At 56.3% G+C, this 23,933-nt stretch overlaps 10 protein-coding genes across 10 annotated transcripts; 5 read left to right on the plus strand and 5 right to left on the minus strand.

Annotated features, from left to right (window-relative positions):
* Positions 1 to 2,782: 2,782 nt before the first annotated feature.
* Positions 2,783 to 3,126, plus strand: DCS_01316 (uncharacterized protein; the record flags this gene model as incomplete). The annotated part of the gene is made up of 2 exons (XM_040798650.1): positions 2,783 to 2,817; positions 2,889 to 3,126. The coding sequence occupies 2 exons, from the start codon at positions 2,783 to 2,785 to the stop codon at positions 3,124 to 3,126; spliced, it is 273 nt and encodes a 90-aa protein (XP_040659533.1).
* Positions 3,127 to 3,193: 67 nt separating this feature from the next.
* Positions 3,194 to 5,473, plus strand: DCS_01317 (DNAJ domain containing protein; the record flags this gene model as incomplete). The annotated part of the gene is made up of 4 exons (XM_040798651.1): positions 3,194 to 3,506; positions 3,582 to 4,743; positions 4,810 to 5,063; positions 5,103 to 5,473. The coding sequence occupies 4 exons, from the start codon at positions 3,194 to 3,196 to the stop codon at positions 5,471 to 5,473; spliced, it is 2,100 nt and encodes a 699-aa protein (XP_040659534.1).
* A 512-nt stretch (positions 5,474 to 5,985) lies between these two features.
* On the minus strand, positions 5,986 to 6,804 carry DCS_01318 (mediator of RNA polymerase II transcription subunit; the record flags this gene model as incomplete). The annotated part of the gene is made up of 3 exons (XM_040798652.1): positions 5,986 to 6,397; positions 6,595 to 6,697; positions 6,765 to 6,804. The coding sequence occupies 3 exons, from the start codon at positions 6,802 to 6,804 to the stop codon at positions 5,986 to 5,988; spliced, it is 555 nt and encodes a 184-aa protein (XP_040659535.1).
* Positions 6,805 to 8,382: 1,578 nt separating this feature from the next.
* DCS_01319 (uncharacterized protein) lies at positions 8,383 to 8,913 on the plus strand (the record flags this gene model as incomplete). Its single annotated transcript, XM_040798653.1, has 1 exon — positions 8,383 to 8,913. The coding sequence occupies one exon, from the start codon at positions 8,383 to 8,385 to the stop codon at positions 8,911 to 8,913; it is 531 nt and encodes a 176-aa protein (XP_040659536.1).
* Positions 8,914 to 9,614: 701 nt separating this feature from the next.
* Positions 9,615 to 10,173, plus strand: DCS_01320 (putative cyanate lyase; the record flags this gene model as incomplete). The annotated part of the gene is made up of 2 exons (XM_040798654.1): positions 9,615 to 10,048; positions 10,152 to 10,173. The coding sequence occupies 2 exons, from the start codon at positions 9,615 to 9,617 to the stop codon at positions 10,171 to 10,173; spliced, it is 456 nt and encodes a 151-aa protein (XP_040659537.1).
* Positions 10,174 to 10,780: 607 nt separating this feature from the next.
* DCS_01321 (repetitive proline-rich cell wall protein) lies at positions 10,781 to 12,434 on the minus strand (the record flags this gene model as incomplete). The annotated part of the gene is made up of 2 exons (XM_040798655.1): positions 10,781 to 12,224; positions 12,286 to 12,434. The coding sequence occupies 2 exons, from the start codon at positions 12,432 to 12,434 to the stop codon at positions 10,781 to 10,783; spliced, it is 1,593 nt and encodes a 530-aa protein (XP_040659538.1).
* Positions 12,435 to 15,408: 2,974 nt separating this feature from the next.
* Positions 15,409 to 17,250, minus strand: DCS_01322 (MFS transporter; the record flags this gene model as incomplete). The annotated part of the gene is made up of 3 exons (XM_040798656.1): positions 15,409 to 16,239; positions 16,293 to 16,815; positions 16,868 to 17,250. 3 exons carry the CDS (start codon positions 17,248 to 17,250, stop codon positions 15,409 to 15,411), a joined length of 1,737 nt encoding a protein of 578 aa, XP_040659539.1.
* A 572-nt stretch (positions 17,251 to 17,822) lies between these two features.
* DCS_01323 (chromatin remodeling complex subunit) lies at positions 17,823 to 20,188 on the minus strand (the record flags this gene model as incomplete). Its single annotated transcript, XM_040798657.1, has 3 exons — positions 17,823 to 19,941; positions 20,009 to 20,087; positions 20,149 to 20,188. The coding sequence occupies 3 exons, from the start codon at positions 20,186 to 20,188 to the stop codon at positions 17,823 to 17,825; spliced, it is 2,238 nt and encodes a 745-aa protein (XP_040659540.1).
* A 1,533-nt stretch (positions 20,189 to 21,721) lies between these two features.
* DCS_01324 (uncharacterized protein) lies at positions 21,722 to 22,495 on the plus strand (the record flags this gene model as incomplete). Its single annotated transcript, XM_040798658.1, has 1 exon — positions 21,722 to 22,495. One exon carries the CDS (start codon positions 21,722 to 21,724, stop codon positions 22,493 to 22,495), a length of 774 nt encoding a protein of 257 aa, XP_040659541.1.
* Positions 22,496 to 22,620: 125 nt separating this feature from the next.
* On the minus strand, positions 22,621 to 23,216 carry DCS_01325 (uncharacterized protein; the record flags this gene model as incomplete). Its single annotated transcript, XM_040798659.1, has 2 exons — positions 22,621 to 23,112; positions 23,172 to 23,216. 2 exons carry the CDS (start codon positions 23,214 to 23,216, stop codon positions 22,621 to 22,623), a joined length of 537 nt encoding a protein of 178 aa, XP_040659542.1.
* Positions 23,217 to 23,933: the final 717 nt, after the last annotated feature.

Below are 23,933 nucleotides of genomic sequence, written 5' to 3' on the forward strand. Positions count from 1 at the left end.
GGCGTCATGAGGAACATTCTTGATAGATGGGATAATCAGATTGCTGAGATGTGCTTGTTAGGGGCATCTGGCCAGTAGCCAACGTCAGGCAGGATAGAATTCGTCAGACATCTTGAATCCTGTCGCATCCAGATGCAGCTACGTCCGGACCTACAGCGAAAGCATTGGTATGGATTAATGAAATAAACGAACGTACAAGTATTTTCCCTTGTTGCTGAAAGTGCAGCAGAGTACTCCGTACACGGAAAAGGTATCGTTGCTAACAATAGTACGAGCACTTCTACGCACAGTGTACGCATACATGGTACAAGTGCTCCGTACTCTGAAGCAATTAAGTGTGTGGTTGAAATTCTGCCTGTACGGAGTACAGTATACATATGTACACCTAAGTACAGTACTGTACTTAAGTCGGTGTACAGTACATGTACTTGCATGTGCTACGACAAGTGAGTACGGAGTAATATTACTTTCAGCAAGTATTTACGGAGTACTTGTATCCAAGTGCATGTGCTGTGCGGAGTACATGTGCTCCGCTCCGTCACTGCAAGTCCGATCTCGCTCGCACCCCGGGTGGTAGGGGCGGGCCGCCTCTCCCCCGCCCCACTGAACCTTCTAGAATTGCAACCTCATAAATGCAAGTCCTCGTTAAGGGAATTCACCAGCCACCCAGCCAAGGACGCTTAGACCGCCCTTCAATCACAGCAGGGAACTAGCAATGAACGAGCCCCTGCAGCTCGTTGCTAGCACAACAGTGAGCATGCTACAACGAGACGTTGCTGATTGGAGCACGCGCAAAGCAATCATACAAACAGGCTGGCTGGACTCGGTCGGGAGGTTGGGAATCACATCCGAAATGTCCCTGCTGCGGCGGCTGTTTCACCGCCCCTCCCAATGCGGACAGGGCAGGAGAATGGCGTGCTCAGTGATGATGGGTTTGCGAAGAAACCATCGTTCGTACAAGCTTCAGAGTACACATGGATGTGCACCATGCCCTGTGCGAGCTGATGTAGCATCAACCTGCGTAGTGGGCGACCGACACTCTCTCGTAGGGTTGAAAAATTACCAAGCTTGGATCATCTACTGCCTAACGTGCGTGCACATATATCCATATCCGTATATCCAAGTTCGAATCTCTATTAGGCAGGCAAGGACTGACTAACTATGGTTCGTAGAGCGCCTCTTAACTATATCTTCATTCAAAACCAATCATGGGCTATTCAGGGAGCATGCATGTACAGTACTTGTCTCTTCATGTGGGTGGTCTACACCTACAAGAGCTCCCTTGAAATGGTGGCATGTAGCGAAGGAAAACAGAATGCAGCCAGGTGTTGAGCAACGCATTGTATGTGAGATTATATGGCAGCGATTTGCAACCCTTTTTGTCCATCTTGCGAGACCGTCTCACAAATGGCCCTTAGCGTTTCCCATCGCAGATGCGCCTGCCAGCAGCAAATCGACTCTGTCTGGATACACCATTGTGGACTTGCGTTGCTCGCTTCCAAACCATCGCCCTCGTGGCTGTTGAAAGCACCGGCATGAACAGGAATCCTGTCGTTCTCGCCGTCAGGGTCGCAGCTGACGTTGCAACTCATGCGAAGACGTCTGCCCGGCTTCGGGAGACTGCTATGTGACAACGGGAGGAATTATGCAGTTGATGAAGATATCCAACTTGGGGGAGGGCCCTCCGATCGGTCTTGTCAATATAATGCACGTACATGTACTCCGTACTCCGTATAGTAATCAATGTAATTACAAGTACTCCGTACGGAGTACGGTGTATTACATGTTCTCGTACCGACGAGAATCTACTTTCATGCACGGAGCATGCACGGAGTGATACAGCAAGTACGGAGTACAGAAGAGTACTCTGTGCTCTGTACGACTGCGCCACAGGACGTACTTATGTACCATCAGCGCCCTCAAGGCGATCTGGGCCTTCGTTTGGGAGTGAATCGTATCCAGGAAGCGAGGCGTGCCAAGCACCATTTCGAACCAGCAGACTTCGTTCAACCTTTCAGTACCCTCTTCCCTAGCACACAACTTGGCTGGGGGGGGGGGGGGGTTGAAAGGCCCCCGAATTTTGCTCGTGTTCCAGTGCCGAACCGAATGGGTAGTAACCGCATCGGTAGTGACAGAGCTAGCTGGCACTTGGGGTTCGGGGCACAATTTCATTTCTCGCCCTGCCGCGGTGACGAGGGGTGTGAATTTTGTGCGGGTGCAGCGTGTATTAAATAGGCCCGAGTGTTGGTCGTAATTCCATCGTCGACATTGTGTCTTGTGTCCGTATCTGCGAGTGCATGTACTCCGTATATTGTGTGCCTGCGTTGGACTCGGGCGTGTGGTCTCCGACTCTGTTCTTCCCAAAACTCCCAATCACTCCCTCACATGAACAATCCCGACGTCGCCCGACGACACACATTCATCCTTTCGCTCCTCTTCCACTGCTCCTCCGCCAGCATTGTGCTCGTTGCCTGCCGAGGCCTCCGCTCAGCTCGACTAGACCGAACTCATCGCCTTGGTCGACGAACGAACCACCTCACGACCGTCCCGCACCACCCGCATCGCGCCCCATCATCCGCGTTCCGCCGCTGTTGCATTCGCTCTGGGCTTTTCGGTGGCCCAGGCTTTGCCCCCTTAGCTCTTAATGCCCGTTTACTAGGCGGCCCCCCCCCTCCATTCCACCGGCTGCAGTTCAGTATCCGGCATAACCTTGTTTCGGGACAGCCCTTACTCGTGCTGGTTTGAATACTTATCGTCGTCCCTGCGGCAAGCCAGTGCCCCAATGAAGTTCTTCGGTGGTAGTAAGAAACCTTCATCGTCAGCAAAGAAGCACGCTTCCAGTTCTAGCGTCGACGACCGTGACGACGTCCGAACCCACTCTCGCTCAGCGCCGTCCTCCCCCACGAAATCGTCCACATCCAGCAAGTCGGCGAAAAAATCGTCGGCCAGGCCCACGTCCACCTCCGCGTCCACCACGTCCACGGCTGCGTCGCACAAGGGTTCGACCAGAGACTCGTTGACAAAATCTTCGTCGTCGCCGCGCCGCTCTCGACTCTCCCGGCATTCAACCGAGCCGACGACGTCGTCCTCGTCCTCGTCCTCCCGCCGCAGCAACAAATTCGATAGCGACATCCACCCGTTGAACCTGCCTCCCGAGGAACGCAAGCGATACTCTGCCCTGTCCAACTCCGCCATGAGTGGCAGCAACTCGATGGATATCGACAGCGAGCCTGTCAACGGCAACGTCAACGGCAACGGCCGTCGCACCTCGACGCCATTGCCCTCGACTCCGCCGCCCAACCCGTCGGCTCAGTCGAATTTTTCCGTGCCCATCCCCAACGGCACGGCCAGTCGTGACGAGGCTGCTCCCGTTCCGCCGCCTCACAAGTCCAACCCGTCCAGTCCGCTGTCGACGCCCCAGGACGATGCCGAATCCTACAAGGCCGCCGGCAACAGGTTTTTCAAGGACAAGAACTACTCCAAGGCCATCGAGCAGTATACCAAGGGTGAGCCTGCGAAGCCGTCTCCGCCCGCCGATGAAATACGGTAAATTCGTACCTGGCCGCTAACGCACGAGCCAGCCGTTGATCTTTTCCCCGACTCGCCCACCTTCCTGAGCAATCGCGCGGCGGCGTACATGTCCGATGGCCAGTACGAGGCCGCGCTCGAGGACTGCTCACGCTCCGCCGACGTCGACCCTCAGAACCCCAAGGTCCTGCTCCGGCTGGCGCGCATCTACACCGGACTGGGGCGCCCCGAGGAGGCCATGACCACCTTTGGACGCATCAGCCCAGCTCCGTCCGCCAAGGATGTGGCCCCGACAAAGGAGATGCTGCACCACATGAACTCGGCCAAGAACTGCCTGAACGAGGGGACCGCCGGCTCCATGGTCCTCCACGCCCTCGACCTCGCCGAGCGCGGACTGGGGCCCGACGTCGGCAAGCCCCGCAAGTGGCAGCTCATGCGCGGCCAGGCGTACATCGCCATGGGTCGCGAGAATGCGCTCGGCGAGGCCCAGAACATCGCCATGTCGCTGCTGCGCAAGAATAGCCAGGACCCCGAGGCCCTCGTTCTTCGGGGACGCGTCCTCTACGGCCAGGGCGACAACGAAAAGGCCATGCAATGCTTCCGCATGGCCATCAACTGCGACCCCGACTTCCGCGACGCCGTCAAGTGGCTGCGCATCGTCCAGAAGCTCGATCGCATGAAGGAAGAAGGCAACGTCGAGTTCAAGGCCGGACGGCTGCAGCCCGCCATCGAAAAGTACACGGCGGCGCTCGAGATTGACCCGTCCAACCGGAGCATGAATGCGAAGCTGCTGCAGAACCGAGCGCAGTGCAAGATCAAGCTCAAGCTGTACGACGATGCCATCGCCGATGCCGAACGAGCCGTCAGCCTCGACCCAAGCTACACCAAGGCTCGCAAGACAAAGGCCAACGCACTGGGACAGAGCGGCAAGTGGGAGGATGCCGTCAAGGAATGGAAGTCCATCCAGGAGCTCGACCCGGAGGACCGAACGATCCCGAAGGAGGTGCGCAAGGCCGAGCTGGAGCTGAAGAAGAGCCTGCGGAAGGATTACTACAAGATCATGGGGCTCGAGAAGGACTGCGGCCCGGACGACATCAAAAAGGCATATCGCAGGATGGCCGTCAAGCTGCATCCCGACAAGAACCCCGGCGACCCGGACGCCGAGGCCAAGTTTAAGGATATGCAAGAAGCCTACGAGACCTTGAGCGATCCTCAGTAAGTGTTTGCACAACGAAGAAAGATGAAAGAATTCATGGCAGTGTTGGCTCTAACGCATAGCAGAAAGAAAGCGGCATACGACAACGGCGACGACCTCATGGATCCGGCGGACATGTTTGGTGGCGGCGGCATGGGCGGCGGCATGGGCGGCATCGACCCGGAGATTCTCTTTAGCATGATGGGCAACCAGGGCGGCTTCGGCGGCGGCGGCGGCGGCGGCTTCCGCACGGCTGGTAGCTTTCCTGGAGGAGCGGGCGGGTTTCCCGGGGGCGGTGGTTTCCCTGGCGGTGCCCAGTTCAACTTCAACACGGGCGGCGGTCGGCAGCGAGGCGGCGGGTTCCCTTTTTCGTGACCAGCCGACACGGATAAGGCGTGCTCGGGCGAGTGCCCGGAGGCGGCGTGTGGCGAGGACGAGGAAAACGACGAGAGCAGGGAGGACGTCGCTGATGCGGCCGCGTGGGAAAATGATGCGAGCGGCGATTGGGCGAAAAGGTGGCGGGACGGCAACGACGAGCGGCGGCAGGGCCGACAGGACCGACAGGACCGACAAGACAGTCGTGCCGAGTTGGTCGAGACGACTCGGCGCTATGGCATGGGCTTGCTGGCGGCTGCCGTCCTGCTACCGCCGCTCCTCGCGCTGCTGATGGTCCTTGCCCTGGGTCTCGTGCTCGCGTGTAAGACGTATGTTTGGCCACTTCGGAGGCGAGGAGGCACCAAGACTGGATAGAATGGCGGTTGGGTGGAGGATGCGCGTACAGCGTGCTCGCACAGGCATTTTTGCACGGCGTTTTCTCCTTTTGGGTCTAGACATATTGAATCAGATGGCCGAAGTCTTCGGGACCGAAACAAGGTGGGCGGGCAGCTGCAAGGGCGGTTGCGATATTTACATTGGAGTGGCATTCACATCTGACGAGCAACCATTACACGAAAATGAGTGCCGGTTGGAGATGGGGATGGTTGGTAGACATCGTATCGACTGCGCTATCGCTCTTTACGCCTCAGCTCCGTAGTGGAGGAGGTCACCTCGAAAAAAATCAACGACTCGCTTCTGCGGCTCTCGCTGATGCCTAGCACAAAGCCTGCTGCTCGACATCTGGGTATCATGCGCCAGGGGACGCTAGTTCCGCCGCAGTACGGCATTATGCCGTAGACTCGGCCACAAGGGCCGGAGGGGCGGGTTAATATAGGTAGAACGGCAGGCAGCTTGCCGTTGCCGCACTCGTGGACGCTGTTGTCAAATCAACTCCCTGTCTCGGCGCGACCGAAACCATCGGCCATGGTCGAACTGGCACTCTGCGACTCGGCCAGCTGCCCTCCAGGGACAGGACTATTGCTCAGGGCCTTATCGTCTGCCGAACCCAGCGGTCTGCCGCCGGTGGCTTCGAGAACGCGCTCGACGTCTTCTCTGAGCTCGGGCATGGCGCTGGCCATTTCGGTCGCGAGGACGTCGCGGAAGGAGGCAAACGCGTCCATCTTGCCGCTCATGAGCTGGTTGCCACGGCGGACAAGCTCGACGAATTCTCGTGTGTAGATGTCGGGGTTGCGACCATTCTCGACGTACTCGAGAAGCTCGGGCGGCACCGAAGGGAGGGCGACGAGTGGTGACGTCGAGGTTGCGTAGATTGCTTGGATTGAACGAGAAAGAGTTTCTCTGTCGTGCCACCACGTCAGCCATTTTATTCTTTGGAGGGGAGGAGAAGCAGAGAGAGGAGGAGCAGAGGGGGGAGCAGAGGGAGGAGCAGAGGGAGGAGGAGACGAGGGAGGAGGAGACGAGCGGAGGAGTAGCGGAGGGGAGGAGGACGAGCGGAGGGACGGAGTAGCGGAGGGGAGTGGCGATAGGAGACTGACATTTCGTTGGACATGACGTCACGGCTGGGGCGACCTGTGGTGTCGTAGGTGGTGACCTGGACCATGATGTTGTAGAGGTCCTGGATGATGTCCTTGAGCTGCTCTGCGAGATGCGTCAGTCGTACGAAAAAGGAAGGGCCAACGAGGGAAGGAGTGCTTCATGTGCGTACGCTCAAGTTCATCGTGGCTCACTAGTTCGACGGGCGCCATGATTGCGGATGTGCGGCTGGCGTTGAGTTGGTCGTGGTTGCAAGAGTAAAGCAGGTCGCACTCTTGGATGGAGGTTGCGAGTTACCATTGATGCAGCAAGGCCCAGTCCGTGCCAGAGTGGACCGACCTCGCACTCGTAGCTCCGACTTTCCTAGGCAAGGAATATGAATAGCCCGCCCCACACCACGGGACGGACTATTATTATTACTTCTCCTCCGTGTTCGGAACACCTGCCAGCAATTATAAGTAATACTGCACTTCATACATGTAGGCGGTCTACTTGAAAGTACATGAGTACTTACGGGAATACAGCTACTTACAAAGTAAGTACTCCGTACTTGTACTTACTTAAGTAATTACAACCCAAGCTTGTCTTGTTCGGCGTACTTGTTCTAATATTATATATGTGTATTGTAAGTGGAGTACTTGTACAGTGCGTACTTATTCTTGTACAGTACATAGTAAGGAGTATGGTGTACTCCGTAATTAATTATTACTTAAGTAAGTACTTTAAGTACTACAAGTGAACGGTGTGTACTGTACGGAGTACTTAACTACTCCGTTCGAGTACAGTACATGTATTTATTGCACTGTACGGAGTATAGTACACCTCATTCCTCCAAGGGCAGAGGACTAGCACACTTTGTCCCACCTCGAACATACGTGAAAGTCCCTCGTCCACGATGGTCTCGGCCCAGACAATTCCAATATCACAAGGTCGCCACCAGGCGTAAGTGCACGTGTAGAGCCGCAACGTTCGAATCCGCGCACAACGCCCAGTCACGTCCAAGACATACGCAGAGGAGCTGAAGCCACGACGGACAAGCCAGACCGACCCTTCCGACCCTTGCCCCCTGTTCGCCACTGCGAAACTGCTCTCTTCCCTTCCCTTCCCTTCCCTTCACTTCTCCTTCTCTTCTTATTTCAACAATCTTGCTGATGGAACTGCTCTCGTCCTCCTCGCCAAGCCTCTCGACCGGATTTGAGTTCGAGAGGAGCGCTCCTCGGCGGTGATTTTATATGGCTTGTATACCCTCTCCCTACCAAGTGAACTAGTGCTACTCGCCTCATCTGCAGCGCTCCATAGTTGTGATATACCCTATCCGTACATCCTCGCATGCTTTCCGTCATTCAACCTTGGTCTTTCTTCAGCCTCCTGCAAGCGCTGGAAGCACCTCAGTCTTTTACCCATGTCTTACCTCGGTGGTAGAAGCTGAGGCGATATAGGCCAACGCTGGGTGCCGCCAGGTCGTGCTATTGGTCGGCTTCGTCACCCGTCTTACATGTCACCCTGTGAAGCATCCTACGATGGCGCCTGAGCAGGCTATCGGGATGTGCTCAGCTCTGGCAACGGACTCGCAACCAAAGTCCCCATGCTCCACGATAGCATGGAGCGTCGTCCGAAAGCAGGATATGCCTATATATATATATCACCTTCCTGGAAGGGTCCGATGTCTATCTCTGCGCATCTGTCCAGCTCTTGCCCGATACCGTACCATCCAGAATCTTCTTCTTTGGTAGCCCCCTCGCCAAGTGCATGTCGGCATTTCTGAATTTCCCAGCCTGGTCAGGAACGCAATGCAAATCAAAACAGTGCTACTCTTCGCCATGGCGAGCGTATGCGGTACAACCGTAGCCGTGGAGGAGCTTTCACCTGCCCGCGACGCATCGATCCCATTGTTGGCACACATCACCATCAGCCCCCTCCGCCTGGACCGTCTGTCCCCTCGAGCGAGCTCCTGCAGCCTGACCCAGGTTCCCTGCAACGGCGCCTGCATGCCGGTCCTCAATACTTGCTGCTCGAGCAACGCCGGCTCGTGCCCTGTCGGCCAGCGTTGCGACGGTAACGGCTGCTGTCTCGTCGGCGGAACATGCTCCGGCGTCGTTGGCGGCTGCAACTCGGATCAGGTCTCCTGCGGTGATAGCTGCATGCCCAAGGGCGGCAACTGCTGTGGCGGTGGAAAGTTTTGCGACCCCGGCTATGGTTGTACCGGCGACCTCAAGTGCCGCCGAAGCGACAGTAGTGCGAACGGCGCTTACGCTGGCACCCGGACGCAGCAGGCTGCTGTCGTTGCCGCGCTGACAGCATTGTTGCTTTTTCGCTCATGAATTCAGTAAAAGTAGATGAGGAGCTTCCAAGGCTTCGGGTTTATGGGGTCAGGGGTTGTTAGCTTTGATACTGGCCTTGGTCATATTCGGATAGGCATCATGAGAATGGACATGTGACGTCTTACACATCCCAACTCTGCTTCGTCGTCTTGCAGCCACCATTGGTGAGAATCGTTCACCGGATGACTGAGCCAGTTGCAATCTGTGACAGTATCTCGACCATTATTCCATCGGGGAGTCCGCTAACCACAAAGCCTTTCCCTGACTCTTGTGGGAACAGATGGGGGCGTCCCCCGGCACCTGGTTGTACCAGATGCCCCGATGGAACAAGTTTAACACTCTATTATTAAGTGATACTTACGGAGTGCTGTGCGTCAAGAATCCCTGCCATCGGGATTCGGTGTATGTAGGTCAATCCCAATACATCTCCCCCGCACTCTCTCCCCTTCCCTTTTCTCCGCTCGTTTCTACCCCTCCTTTATAGGAAGTGTCGTCGCTCTCGCTCCCGGCCGTCAGGAATATGACGCTCAAGACACCTGTATAGGCACAGGCATTTTCTTCAAAAGTGAGTCGACTGCAGCGATCGTCAACATGTCTGCGCAGCCACGAATAGCTTGCCTCGACGTGCGTCCCCTTTTCAAGTCGATGATACGCATACATGGCAGCCAATGGCCCATGCTGACGGAGCCAGTCAGTCCACAATGGAGGGTCGGGTTCCCTCGTTCAGCACCCTCCTCTTCGAGGCCAAAGCAGCAAAGCAAATGACGTTTGCTGATATCGCCAGTCAAATTGGAGGCACCGAGGTCGCCTGCGCTGCCCTCTTCTACGGCCAGGCGATGGCCTCGCCTGAGGACATCGCCCGGCTGAGCGGCCTCCTCGGCATCGACCCTGAGAAGCTGGCCAGCCAGATGCGCGGCTTCCCGAACCGTGGCACCTCCGTCCGGATGCCGCCGACCGAACCCCTCATCTACCGCCTCTACGAAATTATCCAGAACTACGGATATGCCTACAAGGCCGTCCTCAACGAGATGTTCGGCGACGGCATCATGAGCGGCGTCTGCTTCAAGACGTATATCACCAAGGAGCAGGACGTGACCGGTGCCACCTGGGCCGTCATTACTATGAAGGGGAAATGGTACCTACCCTTGTCTTCCTGCGCTCTCCCCTGGCTGCCTCTTGCGCAGCGCCGCTCGGTTTCCCTGTCCTGCTGGTGCTTATGATAACACTGTCTTGTCCAGGCTCCCATTCGAGCGCTTCTAAGTATGCTCGGTGTATTTGCGACGCTTTCCTGGTGCATTGTCACCTGAGTTGCTGGCAAGGATGATGTCTTGTTCAATCCTGGATGATGGAAACCTAGTGGCTATCAATATTCTATCACGAGACCCTGTTATTCCTTGTCGCTCTCAATACTCATATCGGATTTGATAGTGCCGCCATGTCCTTAACCCAACGGTAGCATGACGACACGTACGTCGCTAGAGTCATCACAAATCTGGCTGCATTTTTTACTACAAGTGGCTTCCTGAGACACGGTGACTACATTGTTAAATGAGAGCGATATCCTGAATTATGTGCCGCCTTCCGCCTCTTCCATGGGAGGCCTAGCTGTCCCAAAGCCTTTATAGTATGTGCATGAAGTCTGAATGTTCCAAATACTTGCCACCCTAAATCATCTGCTCGCTTGTGTGAAAATTATCTTGTCCTTCCCCATCACTTCACCTCTTCCGCATTGACCAGATGCCTGGAAAGGCGGATGAGACGGACTTTTGGTTCAAATCCAGAGGTGGCCGGGCGAGTCGGGTTGTATGACAATAGGAGAAAGAAATGAACGAATTCAAGGTTTGTCAGTGTCTTGAGCAGGCCCGGACTAGAGAAGGACCATGATGCCGGCAACGCCAGCGATGACCGCTACGAAAGGAGCGCTTCTAGCTTGAACACCACCCGTTGGCACGGCCGCTGCGGAAGCTGCGGAGCTGGGTGGCGGAGGCAATGGAGTATGGTATGTCCTTGTACCCGTAGGCGGCGGACTGTAGAACCCAGAGCTTGGGCCAGGAAGAGAAATGGTGACCGTGTAAGACGTGCTGTAGATGACCGTGCTCGTGTCGTGCACAACCTTTGTGTGTCCTTTTTCGGGCACGGCGATGGTCTTTGTGACCGGGTACGACTTGGTCTTGGTCTCATAGACAACCTCGACGGTTGTCTTGGTGCTTGCCGGAACGCTGACAGTTTGTACCACGGTGTATGGCAGATGCACCTTGACGGTCTTGGTCTTGGTGTATGTGATTGTTCGCTCCTCGCCGCCGATTGTCGTGATTTTCGTCACAGCCTGAAGGTGGGTCATTGTCTGGTACTGCACATCCGTCGCCGTCGCCGTGACGTCCGGCTTTTCAACAGTCTGCCGTATCGTCGTCGGCACCACGGTTTTGATCAGTTTGGTGGTCGTGTACGTAATCGTTCGCGCCTTGCCGCCGATGGTGGTGACGATCGTGACGGGGCAAAGACTGGTGATGGTCGAGTACTGAACATCCGTAGCCGTTTCTGTGACATCTGGCTGTCGGGCAGTCTCGTATATGGTGGTCTGAACGGCCGTCTTGATCACCTTTGTCGTGGTGTACGTCTTGGTGATCTCCTTGCCGGAGACGGTCGTCACCTTGGTGACGGGAACCTCGGTCGTGTAGGTGGAATACTGGACCTCGGTGGCAGTCACAGTTCTATCCGACTGCTTAATCGTCTCCTCAATGGTTTTCAGGATTTTCGTCTTGATCAACTTCGTCGTAGTGTACGTGACGGTGTACTCTGTGCCCGCGAGAGTCTTCGTCTGTGTCACAGGACACAGGCTCGTGATGGTGGAGTATTCAACGTCCGTGGCGGTCGCCGTGCGATCTGGCTTCCTGAGCGTTTCATGAAAAGTAGTCGGCACGACGGTCACAATTAGGCTTGTAGTGGTGTATGTGATTGTCCGTTGTTGTCCGGCAATCGTCGTCACTTCCGTCACAGGGCAGAGACTCGTGATGGTGGTGTAGATGACGTCAGTCGCCGTGTGCGTCTTCTCAGGCCCGGGAACACTTTCATAGATGGTCGTTGGCACGTACGTAACAATGCTGCTGGTAGTCGTTCGCGTTGTCAAGTATGTGTAAGTCGGTCCCGTGATGGTCTCTGTCACCGGGCAGACGGTGGTGTAGGTAACTTTCACGACCGTCGTAGTTCCTCGCGTCACGGTCGGTCCGGGGACAACAGTGAGCCCGCCGGAGCAGCCGTAGCACTGGGTGACAGTGATGGTCGAAGTAGTGAGGTCAGTCACGCAATATGTGCTAGACTCCGTCAGGACTCGAGGTTCAGATTCATGGGAGGGCGGCACGACGTATCACTCACGTTCCCTCGGATGTGATTGTCGAAGTGATGGGACAGACGGTCGTTGTGGTGTAGGTCGTATGGGGTTTGTACTCATCGTGCCCTCGTCCGTCGAGCTGTTTTCCCAGCACCGAGGCAGCCAAAGCCAGCAGAGCAATTCGGAAGCCCATGACGAAGGAGAGCTGATGGCTGGGTGTTTTTGTCGAGCCTTGAAGTACCTAGTGCCAAGCGGTCGCTTCCAGAATGGAATAAAAGAGAGCGTGCTAAAGCAGCGTAACGAAGGTAGTTTTGAGTGTTTGATCGGCAATCACGAGGGTAGGCAGGTTGTCCGAGACCATGAAGGTAGCGGATAACGCAATAGCCAGAGTGGACATGGAAGCAACGTCTGCCGTCCGGGAGAATGCCGTGGACTTATATCAGACAACGCTGCAGGGGAGCAGGGGGGTGTAGTATACAAAGACAGCTTTAAGGAAGCCCAGCCGCTCCGTTTTCGATATGCACGAGTAATAACACCCAGCTGTTGGCGGCATCGGGTAGGGTGACGAAAAGGGCTGTGCAACAGGCCACGGGCCAGCGACCAGGCCGAGACGGCCGCAGATCGGCCGTATTTCTTGAATTTACCAAGAAAGTAACTGAATGCGCACTTCATTTCCCGGAGCCTTGGATCCCAGCTGTGTCCAACCGAGTTTGGCAATATCGATTTCCGCTTCAATGGTGCAGGGCGGGACTCCAGCTAGCCTTCAGGCTTGAAAGCTTCAAATGATAATAGCATCTATCATTCCCCACAGTCTCTTCCCAGACTCCGGTTGTTGCCGAAACAGACCTGCGGTGGCGCGGTGCATGGTAACAGCGGCTCGTCGTTGGCAAGCCAAGACTTCGTGTTGACCAAGTCGAGAGAACAAGGTCCACGTGTTCGGCATAGGCCATCGTTTGTCTCTTTGACTCCGCCTCCGGGAGGCAGTCGAGCGACGCACAATGGTTGCACCACAGGCAAGGATGAATGTTTGGATGATGGGCTCCGTCCCTGGAGAGTGTGGCTTCCTCTCGATGCAGGTCTCGCAAGTGTACGCCGACGTCCATCAAATCAGAAGCTGTGAGCACCAGGACTTTGCACCATCTCATCTGTCAACCGTGAGCTGTCCCCATAAATAATGTAAACACGCCGCTTGGTTGATGCGGCTTCGCGCAATATTCAGGTAGGCCAGGCCGTGCATATGATACCTTGCAGGGGCCGCCGACCGCATAACCACAACGCCAGGTGCCCAACCACCGATCAACGACGAAGCAGTCACTCGTACGAAGTACGACGTAGGAAAATGCAACGCACATATATAACGGATACGCAAGGCAAGGCCTGTCGTGTCCCAACAGGATGAACGCTGCAGAGATTCGCGGGAAGCGCCAATCCCGCCATCATCATCCGGTTTGTGTCTCTCTACAGCTGCCATCCGGCTCATGACTACATGAGTCGAATTCTGTCTGGTCAGCAGACTGCCTGTGAGCGATGGGGGGCTGGCAGTATTGGTGAATACTTATCTGCAATGTACCCTGGCAGAGTAGCATCCATAAACAAGAAATCGGGCGCGTCTCACTTCGGTGAAATTAGTCCCAGCAAACTGCTGCTCAGCAACGATTATTGCGAATGACATGAACAGACTGGCTTGTAGAGCTCCGACAGTGGTGGCCATATGATTTGGTGGCTTCCACGTCAGCATGCTCTGCGCGTTCCTGTCATCCCACCGCTTCGTCCTGGTGGCAGCCATCACAACCTCGTATATGCTTGCCGGTTTTTATCAACTCGGCCGAGATCGTCAGCACGCATATGCAGCTCGACGGATATACTGCTGCTCATATCCTTCTCGACATCGCTCAAGGTGATCGTCACCGGAGCATTGGTAGAGGAGCCCAGTGTGGTCCTGGATGACGTGTCATGACGCAAGGCCGGGCTGTGGTAGGGGATTCCCTCACGAGGCACAAAAGGAGACGCACTTGTACGTACACTGTTCCGCAATTCTCTGATGCACAAGCATCCCGCCCACTGCCCACTTCTCGGACAGCATGCATACGTCCAAGTACGCGTCCTTCCAGCGTTCACGGGCAGCCAACCAGCCACAATGCGGGCGACGGAGGTACTGCACATGCGGTGCCACGTCGAGATAGATAGGTTGTCGTGTGGTCGGCAGTCGATACGGGGACGTTCGTTCCCGATCCGTCCGTGTAGGCATCATAGAACTGTACTTGTACGTGCACAATACCTTCGCAGCAGATACGAGGTTTCAACCATGCAGCATGCAGCCTACATGAATCCGCATCGCGTGCACAAATCGCCATCGTACTCGGTCATGGCGCGCCCGCAGCCTCTAGATAAGCTGGCAGGTGTCTCCGACTGGTGAGCAGGTGATCCATAGGCAATGTACTGATTGGTGAAGAGTCGCACAGGGCTGGCGTAATACGCCGTATCCGTATATGCGGTCGTGGTGAAGTTGAGATCGCGATAGGATCACCGGAAGAGGCCAGCAATGTCAACCTGTTACCCCGCAGGTGGAGGATGGCATGGTGCCTGCAACCTTGGCATCACCCACCTGCCTTGGCCACTCCCGGCAACGTCGTTCCTTCCATCCGGGCCGTCACAACAGGAAGGGGCAGTGGACTCTCCAACAACGGACCTGCAAGGACGCAACATGGACCCTGGCGGCAATCGTTTGCAATATACGGAGTACTATAAGCATCGCTTTCCGTTCATCCGCAAAGTAGTAATAATAATATGTATGAGTACTATGTTTCTTAAATACGACGAGTACGTATACTTGTATATTTTGCAATTTCCATCGTGCGGTGGCGCTACCGATTGGTTCTCCTTCCGAGGACGGACGGGCAGGGCAGGTGGGCGGAGGCTCAGCGGACGCATCTCCATTTTCTTCCAGCGTCGAGCATCAGGCATAGGAAGTTGGATTTGCGACGGATTCGGGCCCGAGTCTCCTCACCTCTTCGCGCAACCTGGCCCCGTTGATCCGGCATCCTGCTCTGGTGCAGCGTCGTCGCCGGACGCCCCGGCATTTTGTGCCCATCTCGGGCGATGCTCTTCCAACTGGAAGAGAGTACAATTGATCATGACTTCGTAACCTACCATCCATCGCTGACCCATCACGCTCTCGCAAAAGCCTGCGAGGCATCCATAAACAAACTGGCAACAAGCAGAAGGGCGTTGAATGAGGCCATCATGTAGAACGGCGCTCCCCTCGATAACTTGTCGAACAAGGCCCCTCCAAGCTTGGTGAGGACCAGAATGGCGACGCCACCGCACAGCGAGTATACGCCTGCGATGGATCCCTTCAGACGAACTCTCGACACGGAGTCCTCGTCGGCCGATATGCGGATGAGCGGCTCCGATTCGGCCGACTCGTCCTCGTCCGGCGCTATCGACGGCTCGCGTCGCGTCGACCTCGGCAGTTCGACAGCCAGCACCCCCTGGCCGAGAGACCCTAGGCTGCAGACGATGGCGCCAATCTGGCTGATGCCAATGAGAGTCACAACCAGGAATATCATTGGGCTGCCTCCCCGCCCCTCCACATTCTTGATCTCGGGGCTGGATAGCTGCGGTAGAATGGTGTAGCCAACGATGCCAAACACTGTCGACACCACGATCGGGTAGTTGACGCGGCCGGTGCGGCCTGATAGGTACCCGAAGAGGGGGGCACAGAGGAGGCCCATCAGCTGTGCGACGCCGGTCAGCACGGACGATAGCACGTAGGCCGCCCGGCACTCCCGCTTCAGCTCAGGTGACGGGTCATTCGGCGAGCCTTGGCAGTACCCGTTGCTGATGAAGTACGTGTTGACGAAGAGCGGGATGAATAGCGAGATGGCCACGGTCGATGCTCTGGCGACGAACCCCCCGAGGTAGCCGAGTGAAATCCTGTAATCGGTGAGGCCTAGCAGCACGGAGTCCTTCAGGAGATGGAGATACGGAATTGCCTTCTACCGCACGTCAGAATCGTGACGAGGAGCCCGCGCCATGCAGGACAACTCACCTGTGTTCGCGCTCCATCCTCCTCATCCACCCCAAGCCCCTCGCACTCATCCTCATTGCTCCCGCCTCCAAGGAGGTTCTTCCAGCCTTTTCCTTCCTCGCCATTCAAATTTCGCAGGCCAAAGAAGACAAATACGGCGACGACCAGGGCGATGGCACCAACGACGTAGAAGCTGTACGAGACAGCCTCACCGGGCGTCACGCCGTCGATCTCGCCGAACTTTGTCGGGAGAGGCAGGAACATGACCAGCGCCACGAGGGCTCCGCATCCAGTAAACAGGCCCACAAACCCTGCCAGTGCAGAGGGCTTTCCGGCTGTGGATGCCGCAACTTCGTGCGGGCTCTGGACCCGGTCATTCGACAAGTTTCGCGTGTACCGCTCCGGAGTGATGGTGATTTCGGATTCAACCGAAAAAGCGGCGCTCAATCGAGGATTCCGCTTCGCTCTGGAACTTGCCGACATCTTCCACAAGTCTTCCATATCATCCGTCAAGGAGGGCAGGATTGCCGTCACCATTGTGGCCCTGATCGTCTCGTCAGTGAGTCGATCCGTCTCCAAATCCTTGGTTGACTTACGCGGCCGAAGCTCCGAGAGCAAAGAAGATGCGTGCCAGCAGCAACTGGGGATAGACGTTCTTTGCTTGGACGAAGACGGCGAGTGAAATGCCAATGATTGCATAGCCAATCACCGCCACCCAGCGAACACCCAGCCGATCGGATATCAGTCCCCATGTCGGGCAAGCGACGAGGGCGACAAGCTCGTCGGCAAAGCCAAGCGTCCCAACGACGTCGCCCACCTCCTTTTTCTGGCCGATCAGGTCGGTGATGACGAAGGAAACGGAGCTGTTCAGAAAGACGAGAAACGAGATGGAGAAGAGCGAAATGCCGAGCAAGTACGTCACCGCTTGGGCCGTCGTCGTCGAGGGCGAGAAGGGCAAGTATTTCGACAGCAAAGGCATGTTTTCGGTGGTGTATGACCTCTTCGGACAACCCGGTTAACAGAACTCCATGGCGATGAGGGATATAAATTATGGTTCGGGCCGAGAATTGGGATCATGTCATTGCAGGGAGACGCGTTGTGAATGTTGTTTGGCCGAGTCAGCGGTGTGCTAAGGAATATTACATAAGCTTGGCAATCGATCAACTGACCACGATCACGCCTCCTCATTCGAAGGTGCCCGCTTTCGAACCCGTGAAGTAATAAATCGAGATCTTAGCGCAGGCGGCAATTACAGACAGTACCAGTATGTCAATTACAGTACGTAATACTCGGTAAATCCGTGAAATTTCCCAGTATTGCGATGGACAAAATCGTCTTTCGCTTCAAAGACAAACTTGCGCCGACGGGAGCCAGCGTCAATATGGATGGATCAAGTTGTTGTTTACGGTACATGTACTCCTACTCCGTACATTTGACGAAATGCATCTTCACCATGTCATGCCAGTAGTATCGGCATCTCGTGCGCCCATTCATTTCAATCCCTCGCTTTGGTTAACTCCAGTAAAACCCAAACTTTCGACAGACATGCTGCTACCAGGCCCAGAGCACTTTGTGATGAAGCGTCCTCTCGCCGAGCCGCTCGTACTCGAAGGGGGAGATCCAAGAGTCGTTCGTCGGCAGTTTCGCAAAGACGCTGGCGCCCTTCCAGGCAACGACTTGTTCGTCCATGTCTCGGGCGCTCCTGCTGACCAAAATCCGGTCAATCAGGCCAGGTCGCCTCGCCTTCAGCTTTTCCTCCAACACGACGGTAAACTGGGGGATCTTGGATCCACCACCAATCACCATGATGCTTCCTAGCAGGTCCCTCAGCTTCTTGTCATCGTTCTTAGCGGCGTTCTGAATGCTGGTCAGGATCGCGACGTCCAGGGGAACCACGGGGAGGACAGATTCTCTCTCCGCGGCGATGGACGCGGCACTCCGCTCGGGGGCATCCACGGGCCCCGAGGGGGGTTGGGATGCCTGGGAAGCCTGTCCCGGGATAGGCGTGCCGGCGGCCCGATTTACGCTCGGGGCGGGACTGTCACGGTTGAGGCCGTCTTTGCCGGATCCAAAGACGAAGGCCGGGGGCGCGGGAGTGCCGCTGCCTTCCGGGGCCGGTGATCCCGCGTGTGACTCGGCCGGCGTGCCGTTGATGCCCTCGCCTTTGGCGATGAAGTTGAACTGCGGCTTCTCCTTGCTCGGTGTCGAGACCTCATGCGGCAGCTGCGAGTTGCCGTTGGCAATGGACGTGATCGACGGCTTCACCAATGCCAAGATGGCAAGCTGGGCAGCCGGGGCCGGGTCGTCCGGGATGTCTACGTCGTAGGCGTTGTAGGAACGCTCCACGAGCTTTCGACGTCCTCTCAGCTTGGTGCTGTTGTCAAAGATGGAAGGGTCGAAGAGGCCGGAGGGGGCCAAGATGACTTCGTCGTACGTCTTGAAGGCGTATTTTCGAGTAGGCTGGTTCGGGGCGCGAACGTGCAGCTGGCAGAGCTGGACAGATATTTCGGCCTGAGACATTGTGCAGTGCTTCGCCTTGAGCTCCTCGGCCAAGAGGAAGTCGTAGCGCCGTTGCAGGTTGATTTCTTGGTAGGGAAAATTGTCGTACAGCATCATCTTGACGAAGGTGTCGGTGATGTCGAAGCCTCCGTACTTGAGGTTCACCCTCGAGTCCTCGATGACGAGACCGTCCTCGACGCAGGTGACCGACGTCTTCTGAGCGCCGACGTCGACGACGCAGGCTTGGGTGTATCCAGCACCAAACGTGGCCGCCATGCTCTCCTGGACGAAGCAGACCCTGTTGAACTCGAACCAAACCATGCAGGAGTGCAATACTTGTTCAACATACTTTTTGTCGTAGAGATCCGGGATGACGAACACGCAGCTATACTGCTGCCACTCGCTGTTTGTCTTCAAGCCAAGCTCTTGGCGCAACGCCTTGTCGAGCAGGGTTTCGAAATCGTCAAACAGGTGCTCCTGACTTGCGTAGTCGTCTTCGTTCCACCAGCCATTGCGGATGGGCCACCACAACTTGAACTTGGGCTCGGAATCGTCAGGCACGCGCAAGGCATCGTTGCCGATGAAGCACGAAGCGGGAGACTCCGAATCCTCCAGAGCCTTGATGTCGGTCCATTCGATCTCCAGGGGGTCGTTGTGCTTCTGGATGATTTCGGCCTCTGCGCGGCGATTGAAAGTCTGAACGAGCTCCTTTGAGTTTGGCAGCACCTTTCGCTTGTTGGCGCGCATGTCTGATTTCAGTTCGGCGCACAGCTTTTGGTACTTTTTGGACCATTCCTCGCCGTATTGCTGTTCAGTCGTCTTGGCTTCAAACTGTCGCCGGGGAAGGGCTTCGTACATGTCGGACTCGGTTTGGGGGAACTTTGTGGCGAGCACGCTCGGGATCGTCTTGGGGAGGGCGTCGCTGGCGAAGCCGATTCGAAGGTTCTGGCTGCCAGGATGGATGACGATTATCCTGGAGGGGTCGATGCCAGCGGACGGCGTGGCGGCCCCGTCGTCCTCGGCAAGATCAGGTATGGGGAGAAAGCTTTCGCCATTGGCGGGTTTTGAAAGAATTCTGTCACGGTCTCGGGCGCTCTGGACGAGGCGGTCACGCGTCGCATCGCTTTGCAGTCGAAGGGCGAGGAACTGGTCGTCACGCTTCATGTAGTCGCTAGCAAGAGCATGTGCTGATGAGCAGACGCAGCAAGTGGGTTGCGGCGTGCGCGGCGCGGACTCACGTGTAGTAGTTCTTTTGGTTGATGGGCGTCACATCCGGCCAGCTGGTCAGCTTCATGCCATTGTCCGTCCTCTCGAGTCCTGGGAAACGAAATCATCAACACCGGCGTTCAAGGCCATTCAATTGGGAGAGAAGACATACCCTCTCGGAGGAGAACCCTCTCGGATACCTTGCCGACCATGGTGGAACTTGGTTCCCACCGACGTAGGAAAAAGACTGTGTTCGGACGGTGCTGTTGAACGAGGTCGTTTGGGGAAGATCGGCCAGCGATTTTCGGACAAGGCAGTTGGTGACAAGTGGGTGCACTTCTAGCGGCTGTGGAAGCTCGAAGTCATCACGGCGTCACTATAATCCGCCTTTCGCCGCCCAAGCCAACCACAGCATCACACTGCGCAACGAGCGTCATTCCTTTGCTTCGCTATCCTTCCTCATTGCGTCCCCGGCTAGTGCATGGGGATTGAAGAGAAATGACAGGCCATGTCATGATGTTAATATTATCGTTTGACGGATTTTCCAACGCCAAACTTGCAGGAAATACGACGGATGCGCACCCTCAGGCTTCCATTCATTGGCCCAGCCAATGCGATGGCATCACTTGAGGGTCCTGTTCGTACACCAAGAGGGACACGAGTGCACGCACGACATTGCACGGCATTGGCAATCTTATTCATGGCAATCAGCCCAGGATTGGCAATCCGCCCAGGAGATGGTTGCAGGGCCAACAGTGTCCGTAGCAGTGACATGTATGAATGTTCATCGGTCAACCCGCTGTTCGCACCCTCCGAAGATCCGCCGTGCCATGTCCAAACAAGTGTGCTCATGGTCGCTATGAGGCATCAATCGCATCTCGTCGACGGCCATTCCTTGGGGCCATTTTTTTGGGGGCCGTACGCGCGTGTTTTTCTGGGGGATGAATAGAATATCTGATCTCAATAGCAAACAGTGTATGGAGTCATTACGTCTTGGTAGGGTCGCTTCTCTACCGCGGCTCCCACACACAAGGCGCCTTTCTGGCGAAAGGCCAGGAGAACTACTCTGGCGACCTCTGGCGACTGACTCATTGTGTCCATGGAAGGACATGAACGCGGTTGAGTTGCGTATCAAGTGTATCATCGCTCACAATGCCGCACTCTGTTTGGCGTACTTGCATACCTCCTCACTCATCATCGTGTCTACAAGATTCATGACGTTGCGTGGGATGCGAAACGTAGCAGATGACGCAAGCGTGCAACAATTTGAACGAGAGAGAAATTACCAGTGCTAGCGCACCACGGTATCGAGCTTGATTGTACTTACTCGTACATGAATTCCGTCGGGACAGGTGTCAGGTCGATGTCGCGGCTTGGTTGTACTGTAATTAGTAGCATAGCTAATTCTGTGGCGGCAAACTTCAGTCACCTGACTGGCATTATGACGACGGTGCCAGGTTTTCTCAAAAACTTGACAAGTCAGCATCCCCCACCCTCGACACAGCGACGACTCCCTTTATCATCATCCCATCCCAAAACCCCAGCAGCAAAGAAAAGAAAGACAAAGCAAAGCAAAGAACGGAAAAGAAGAAAATCACAGGCCACTGCTACTCGACCATAGCGCAAGCACAGGCATTTGTTCCGTAACCGTAAAGCGCCGACTCTTGATACGTCGTCTTCCGACCTTGGACCGAATTCGAGGGATAGTTTACTGATATTCGAGAAAATCAATCGCATCGCCCAAGATGCCCGCCATCCCGGTTTACAGCGCCAGCCCTATCTCGGCCTCCAAGGCATCAGGCCTTACGCCCCAGACAAAGTCCCCGGAACCAGGACCAAACCAGGAGGCGGCGGGGATATACGCGCCGCCCGCTACCGTTAGCCAGCAAGGACACCCGCCAGCGCAGCCGCAGCCCGGTGCGGTTCCGTTGCTCGCCGTGCAGACACCAGCGCCTCAGCCGTTTCCCAACTTCCAGGCGAGCCCGGCGCCGACGCCGACGCCGACGCCGACGTCGACGGTTCAGCTCGCCAACCCCCCCTTTCCGCAGCCAGGCGCCGTTCCCGTCCCACCCGGGAGAGCAACGAACATTCCTCCACCGCCCAAGGCGGGAGAGACATGGCAGCCCGCGGAGACGGCGCAGGCCACGACGATGCCGATGCCGCACCAGATGTCCTATCAGCTGCCCGCCGCCACCCGGCAAGCTCCCGGCCGTTACACAGCGCCGGCCACGTCGCAGGCGGGAGGAGGCTACCCGGTGTTTCCGCAGGGAGGCAACTCCTCCGACGGCTTCTCTCACCCTTCTGGATATCAGCAAGACGTTCATGCGTCGGAGCTCAACCACAACGTTCGATCAGGTCACAATCAGGCAGCGTACCAATACTCCAGCATGGCCTCTGCCGATCAGGAGGAATCGCAGTCCGGAGCATGGTGGAATTCGGCCAAGAAATGGGCCGCGTCGGCAGGAGAGAGCCTCGCGGCGGCGGAGAACGAAGTTTGGAAGAGAATCAACAAGGAGTAAAAAAAGGCACGTCGCAGGCAGGCGTTTCGAGGCAAGCCAAGGCGACTGCCAGCCAGCCCACACGAGCCTCCACCCCGAGTACTGTACACGCAAGCACACGGGTACGCGCACTCGTGCGAGGACCGTTACTCCCCGCGCCGGCCGTTTAGGCGAGCTTCGAACGTGACCACGTGGTGGTCGTGGTCGGGGGTCGTCGGCTCGCCACTTTCGCGTGGCCGTGCAAGGGTTCCCCCCGGGAGGGGGGCCATCTCCTCCTGGCTGTCCCATGGAATGGCGCAGATGCGCGATTCGCAGATCAAACACTCGGTCATGCTGGGCATCCCTGCAGTACCCATGGAGCCGAGGAAGGGATTTCGCTCGACAAGGGTCAACCGCAGCGCAAGACCGTACGGCACGGAGGACTGCGAGCGACATGGCGGCACGGCGATGAGTGATGGGGTCTTGTTGACAAGCAAGCACCCATGCTTGATTTGTTCGTCATTCCGTGGGAATTGACTGCACTCTCGCAGCAACGGCGTCGAGGAGCGGCAAACACCCCGGCGTGGCACCGGGATGCGCTCTCGGTTGTCGTCCGATCTGCCGGGCAGGACAGTCCGAGGGGTTGGAGGATGGGCGTGCTACCAAGTTGAGTGCAACGACCGGGCATCGGCGAATGCCCAGCCAAAAGAGGCCGTACGATGGGTTTTCTGCGGTCGGCGGCGATTTCAGTTCCCAGGAACATGTGCTTGTAAGCATAAGTACATGCAGTGCGCACACATGCAGTGGGAAAACACGCAGTACGCATACACGCAACAGTGCACACCCATGTACATACTTACCACTAGATACTAGAGGTAGTAAGTACACTTGCAGTGCACAAATATACGTACCTTTCCCCAGACTCGCGGCAGGATGCTGGTCTGAAGCGAGATTTCCGTCGGCATTGACGAACTGTTGATCCTTTATTTTTCGGACGGCGCTGACAACGTTGCAACGAGCCGTGGGATAACTACCTTTGCAAGCGGGTGTTAAGAGAAGTGACGGGGGCGGTGATACATGGTGATAACAACGAAGGGAGGGCAATCTCGGCATGCTCATGCTGCTCTGACGGTTCGGCTCACTTCAGCGGCGCTCATGCACATGCGCACTCAGGTACAACTGCATACAGCGAGCACAGCAAGTAAGTACTGTACATGGCACATCTGTCTCGCACGGCACCGCCAATACGAGGGCACACCACGCAAATGAACATGGACGAGTAGAAAGTGCACGCATGCTGCTCGTGCAAAGGGTTCGAAGCTCGGCCGCGGCAACGGACAATCCAGAGGCGACGCTGGACTGTGGCACTGTACCGGATGTTGCCGAATGGTGGCAATGGAGAAGGCGGAGAGAGAAGATGGGAAAAGCGATGGCGCCATCGTGTATAATGGGCTAGTTTGGTACAGGTGGTGGAGTGAAG

This window comes from Drechmeria coniospora, chromosome 01, assembly GCF_001625195.1.
Source record: "Drechmeria coniospora strain ARSEF 6962 chromosome 01, whole genome shotgun sequence".
NCBI lineage: Eukaryota > Fungi > Ascomycota > Sordariomycetes > Hypocreales > Ophiocordycipitaceae > Drechmeria > Drechmeria coniospora.